We start from the raw sequence: 6,609 nt of genomic DNA, 5'->3' as shown, positions 1-6,609 counted from the left end.
AGGATGTCGTAGTGGTCTGCGTTGTGGTTTGTGCATTTAGGGCTATATAAGTAAACATTTAGGGCTATATAAGTAAACATTGATTGATAGAATGATTGAAACCAGTACAACCCATTTATTTATAGGATTGGGAGAATGTCATGTGGTCAGATGAAATCAAAATATAACTTTTTGGTATAAACTCAACTCGTAACATGCAAGTTAATTAACTTGCACTTACAGATGTAGCGACAAACTGTGTTTATATAGTGACAGTGGTTTTCTGAAGTGTCACGAAACACAAGAAAGGTACTAGTAAACTTTCAGTCAATCAATAAAAACTACTATTATAACAATATCAACAACAAACACATATTTTAGTGAAAATAAACTTAAAGCTGAAAAATATCGACGTCGTCAGGCTGGTATCGACCCCCACTCGACATGTGTCTCGATCCGCCCAGCATAGTATCCACTAACAGCGACATGCTACCAGCACAATGCTAACAGCAGCAACACAGTCAACGACATCTTTACGGTGTAGAAAGGTGCCAATCATGTAGTTATGTCATTCCGCCATTCTGACTTTGAAGCCCGACTCTGACTTCGACCATGCCGAAGATGAAACTACCGATAAAAACGAGCGACGAAACGCCGGACGAAGACCCATTGGATGGTTTACCCGGAGCCCACCAAGTAGATCCGGCCCAGCTGGACAAGGAGACGATCTATGAGTGGTTCGGCCTTCACCTCAACCCGGCCAAGCGGGTGGAGTTCATGTGCGGCTTGATGCACATGTGCCAGCCCCTGGAGCTCCGCTTTCTAGGCTCCTACTTGGAGGACCTAGCCCGGAAAGACTATCATGTTTTGCGGGATTTTGAATTCCGTGCGAACAACCAGCAAGAGTTGGGGGTCTTAACGGACGTGTTCGACTCGGTGGTGAGGGCGAAATTACTGGTTTGTTTGTCTCTGCTCGGGTCTGACAGCAGGGAATGCGCCGGGGTACTCTTCCGCGTACTGAACCATGTAGACCTGGGCTTGTTCTACAAGAACTACCCCCTTCCTCCGTTCAGGGACCCTCACCACCGCTCCTTCCGCCCGGCGTGTCAGGGCGGGAGTACGTGCCTGGGGAAGGAGCAAACCTGTGGATTTTCGACGACCGACATCCCCGCCGGACCGTTGAACCAGTTAGCGCTGCTTTTCACTATGGCGTCTCTTCACCCGGCTTTCCACTTCCACCAGCGAGAGACGCTTCGGGAGAAGCTCGATAAAATTGAGCTTGTGTTAGAAGAGGAGGGTCGTCATCTTGCTTTAAACGCAAAACCCATGGTACGGCGAGCTACTGTGTTTCGATTCGCACCCTTCTGTAGAATCGATACTTAACTGCTTGAGTGTGTAAGTGCGTACCACTGAAGTACACTACTGCACAATACAGTTAGTACCCGGATGATGCACTCAACACGCTCAAAACGGTGAGTGTGCTTACCACACTCAAAACAATATATATGTATATATTCAGTTTATTTTAGATGAACGGAATTTTTTTTATTTTATTTTAAAAACTCGATACATATTTCAATATATTTTCCGGTGAAAGTATAAATATAAAGAGTCATTTTTGAATGGATTTGCAAAATTTTAAGGGAATGAAAACTGTACTGTAAACAGTCAGTGGCACTTTTATTAACCCAGTTAGTCAAGATGGGTATTAATGTTGTAGGCACAATACCAATGTGAGCAATCGCATTTTGCAAATTGGTATAAAGCGCAATCTTTTTGCAAATTGCTTCCAGCTATTTATTTGAATAATGTGTGGTGCACATTTTGCAAATCAATGGGCGCAAATACATGTTTTTGGTGTCAAAATAATTTATTAAATACTTATGTAAATCTATTCATTTGTAGTCGGGAAAATATAACTGAGTATTGCCCTCGAATCAGTCCAACCCTAACCCTAGCCCTAACCACTATACAGTGTATATCCACGACTAAACTACTACCACAACTTGGTTTACTATTTATAAAATATAATAATGTAGGGTTACTGACTAAACCATCCACAAAATCTCGTCTTAAATCTCGTCTTAAATCTCGTCTTGCGATATGCAAATTGCTTATGCACAATGGAAATGACGTATAAAGAAGCTCGATAAAATTGAGCTTGTGTTAGAAGAGGAGGGTCGTCATCTTGCTTTAAACGCAAAACCCATGGTACGGCGAGCTACTGTGTTTCGATTCGCACCCTTCTGTAGAATCGATACTTAACTGCTTGAGTGTGTAAGTGCGTACCAATGAAGTACACTACTGCACAATACAGTTAGTACCTGTATGTTGCACTCAACACGCCCAAAACGGTGAGTGTGCTTACAATACTCGGCTGATAAAATTACAAGACAATATATATGTATTAGGGGTGTGGGGAAAAAAACGATTCGAATTTGAATCGCGATTCTCACGTTGTGCGATTCAGAATCGATTCTTTTTTTTTTTTTAAATCGATTTTTATTTTTTTTAATTTTTTTTATCAACCCAACAAAACAATACACAGCAATACCATAACAATGCAATCCAATTCCAAAACCAAACCTGACCCAGCAACCCTCAGAACTGCAATAAACAGAGCAATTGAGAGGAGACACAGAACAAACCAAAAGTAGTGAAACAAAAATGAATATTATCATCAACAGTATCAATATTAGTTATAATTTCAGCAAATCAGTGATCAAACATCCCTCATTGACATTATCATTAGACATCTAGAAAGAAAAAAAAGTACAATAGTGTCACAGTGGCTTACACTTGCATCGCATCTCATAAGCTTGACAACACACTGTGTCCAATGTTTTCATAAAGATAAAATAAGTCATATTTTTGGTTTTTTTAATAGTTAAAACACATTTACATTATTGCAATCAGTTGATAAAACATTGTCCTTTACAATTATAAAAGCTTTTTTTTAAATATACTGCTCTGCTAGCATGTCAGCAGACTGGGGTAGATCCTGCTGAAATCCTATGTATTTAATGAATACAGAATCGTTTTGAATTAGAAAAATATTGTTTTTGAATCGAGATTGGCATTGATTCGAAAAAATCGATTTATAATCGAATCGCGACCCCAAAAATCGATATTGAATCGAATCGTGGGACACCCAAGGATTCGTAGCCCTAATGTATACCCATCCATCCATTTTCTGCCGCTTATTCCCTTTGGGGTTGCGGTGGGCGCTGGTGCCTATCTCGGCTACAATCGGGCGGAAGGCGGGGTACACCCTGGACAAGTCGCTAACTCATTGCAGGGCCAACACAGATAGACAGATGACATTCACACTCACATTCACACACTAGAGCAAATTATATTTAGTTTTTTTTAGATTAACGGAAATTTGTAAGAAAAACAATAAAGTAATGACCTGATTTACTAACGCGCTAAACAGCGTGTGCAAAAAATAAAATTGTGTGTACTATGAGTTAGGGAAAAAGTATATCTCTTTATTTTTCCTAAAACTCGATATTTATTTCAATATACTTTCCGATGAAAGTAAAAAATAGGAAGAGTCATTTTTGAACGGATTCGTAAAATTTTTTAAGAGAATGAAAACTGTACTGTAAGCCTAGACAGGAGGAGGACAGTGTATAGGTACACAGAACATCAGAGGGTCAAATGTGCGAGAAAATGAGAGCGGACAGTGTTGACAAACAATGTTGCAACCTTGTGTGCAGAAACATAAAAGAAGAATCCCTGTGGGATGCAGAAACTGGCAGATACATTTTCTGTGCAACGTTCATATTGTTGTTACTCAGCCAGCATTTATGGGTCTGATGGACCCGTTGCATTTTGTGGCTTTTAATGCCTCACAATCAAACACTGTTATGTTAAAATACTGAACAGGGACGGCGTGGCGCAGTGGGAGAGTGGCCGTGCGCAACCCGAGGGTCACGGGTTCAAATCCCACCTAGAACCAACCTCGTCACGTCCGTTGTGTCCTGAGCAAGACACTTCACCCTTGCTCCTGATGGGTGCTGGTTGGTGCCTTGCATGGCAGCTCCCTCCATCAGTGTGTGAATGGGTAAATGTGGAAGTAGTGTCAAAGCGCTTTGAGTACCTTGAAGGTAGAAAAGCGCTATACAAGTACAACCCATTTATTTAACCCATTTATTTATTGGGATAAGGTAAACAACTGTTCAGTATTTTAACATAATAGTGTTTGATTGGGAGGCATTAAAAGCCACAAAATGCAACGGGTCCATTAGACCCACAAACGCTGGCTGAGTAAAAACAATATGAACATTACGCAAGGGTTAAACTCAATATTCGATATAGATCTCGATATATTTTCCGGTAAAAGTATACATATATAATTTTTGAGCGAGATCCGCTGTAATTGAAGTGATTGACAACTGTACTGTAGACAGTCAGTGGCACTTTTATTAACCTAGTTAGTCGAGATGGGTATTAACAGCACAGAAAATAAACTGTTTAAGTAGTACAGAATTACATGACGTAAATACAATTTTAAATTGTTCTTTCTACGTAAAATGAATAACACAGCCTTGCAAAAAATACAAAATATATCAAACTTGGATAAAAAAGTAATTTGCAAGCACTTTTTGATTCCCAGTTGACGATGTAATGGACTGTCACACATGTACGCTTCAGGTCAGCGCCAAGTAAGTGCGGCTATGATCTTCCTCACTTCGGCATTTGTTTTTGGCAACTCGAGAACAGTTTTGATTTGGGCTTACATGGTAAACAACCTAAATGAATGTTTTATCCAGACGCATACATGTTGTGAATTCTCTTCCTGGTCCCATGATCTGCCCTATTGTCAACCAATCGTGACTCATTATTGTAAACAACCAACCAATCATGGATGTTCTTATACAAGCAAGCATGTCTTGGAAAGAGGAAGGGCAGAGGTTTAACAGTCCATGGAGAATTGCGAGGGAGTGGGAAACGGGGGAGAACAAGGAACACAACAAATAAGCGGCTTTTGGTCCTTTTAACCTGAAATAAATTATTATAAATATTACAGTATTTTCTTAATTCGTATCTTGTGTAAAAATATATCAATATATCTTACAAACTCGGTATATCGCCCAGCCCTAGTGTGTACAATGAGTGAGTGTTTTGCCTGTGATCCATTAAAACTGTTTGTGCAATTGAAAAGTGGCGCAGACCACCTTGCTTAAATGAAGATTGTGCGTGTACTATACGGGGCTTTTTCCACAGAAACAGACGATAATTTTCTCTGCTTTCATGTTATGCGCCGACCTGTACATTTCGTGTGATGCAGCACACATCTGAATTGCAGTCTGGACAACACAAACGAATGCACACTCACTCTTAATTCTGTGGATCGCATCACCAGCGCATGTGTTCGTCTGGAATGACTGAAACGGAGGAAAATGCATAATAAAAGACATATGTTCATATAGGAGATATAGTAATCTATTTCCTTGATAAAAAACAAACATTACGCGTCAATTAAATTAATTTTAATCAGCCCCTTATGTCATTCTGCCGCTACAACATAATTAAAGTAAATTTCCGAACAGACCATATGTCTAATATTTTTTTATTCCTGACCGTCCAAAATGTTGAGACACACACATACAACAGAGGATTCTCGTCTGTCTGTGCAGCGCAAACACTGATCCTACAGCCATGTTTGGAACTGTCTGTTTGCACATCTTCTGACACGTGCTAAATAAAATGCTAAATAGTGCTCACAAAACAGTGATTGCGTCTGCTAAATAATTATATTTGCTTCTTCTCCTCCCAGTATTGTGTGCGTTTTTGACGATAGCATATATTTTTCATATTGATGAAGACGGATGGAAAATGGATTTCAAGCCTCGTTCAGCTCACTTATCAGACGCAGTCCACTTTGAACGCGCTTAGTAAATCAGCTTTGCGTGAGTTATTCAGGGTTGCAGATGTTTTAGTACACGCAAACTTATAGTAAATCATGCCCTAAATGTACTACTATACACAGCAGGGATCTCCAAATTTTTTCCAGGGCCGCAGAAATCAAAGCATGCATGGGTCGTTTTGATGGTTTCCTTTTCAAAACTATATTTTTCAAAACAAAAAAAACATACATTTTTAGAAAGGGGTTCTCAGTCTTAAAAATGTTAACAATAATATATATGTTTTTTTTTTTTACAGCGCTTAAATCTCTTGATCAACTTTCGCTATCTGTCAATATAATAAATTATTATGTTTATCGTTTTATGCCCTTTTTATTAAAGCCCTGTTTTTTATGGCAAAAACAATTATTTTGATTCAATATGGTAGAAAATGGATGGATGGTTGGATTATTTTGTGCACAATGACAGTTTTTTTTTTAAATCCCACTAAAATTCTCAGGGATCCAGAAGGGCCTAACATAAGAGTTGAAAATAAGTCTTACATTATTTTAACGCTTAAATCTTTATATCAACTTTACATCTGTCGTTATAAGCTTTTAATGATTGTTTTATTCATTTTAAAGGTTTTTTGTTTGTTTGTTTTATGCCCTTTTTGTAAAAAAAAAAAAATATGGCAAACACACAACGTGGAATATTTTCCCCCCAGTGATATATTTGATGTGAAGTCATTGGAGCCTTCGATAGGTCAATAATTCAT

At 38.8% G+C, this 6,609-nt stretch overlaps 1 protein-coding gene across 2 annotated transcripts in view; it reads left to right on the top strand.

Annotated features, from left to right (window-relative positions):
* Positions 1 to 429: 429 nt before the first annotated feature.
* The window catches only part of zcchc2 (zinc finger, CCHC domain containing 2), a 43,403-nt gene continuing 37,223 nt past the window's right edge, over positions 430 to 6,609 (top strand). For both annotated transcript variants that reach the window (XM_061922173.1, XM_061922172.1), the window contains exon 1: positions 430 to 1,308. In XM_061922173.1, coding sequence (XP_061778157.1) covers positions 592 to 1,308 — 717 coding nt within the window. In that variant the 5' untranslated portion in view covers positions 430 to 591. The remainder of the gene's footprint in view (positions 1,309 to 6,609) is intronic.

This window comes from Nerophis ophidion, linkage group LG15 (assembly GCF_033978795.1).
Source record: "Nerophis ophidion isolate RoL-2023_Sa linkage group LG15, RoL_Noph_v1.0, whole genome shotgun sequence".
In the NCBI taxonomy this organism is placed as follows: Eukaryota; Metazoa; Chordata; class Actinopteri; order Syngnathiformes; family Syngnathidae; genus Nerophis; species Nerophis ophidion.
The sequence above is the reverse complement of the archived record's forward strand: the minus strand, read 5'-3'. Positions and strand labels throughout refer to the sequence as shown.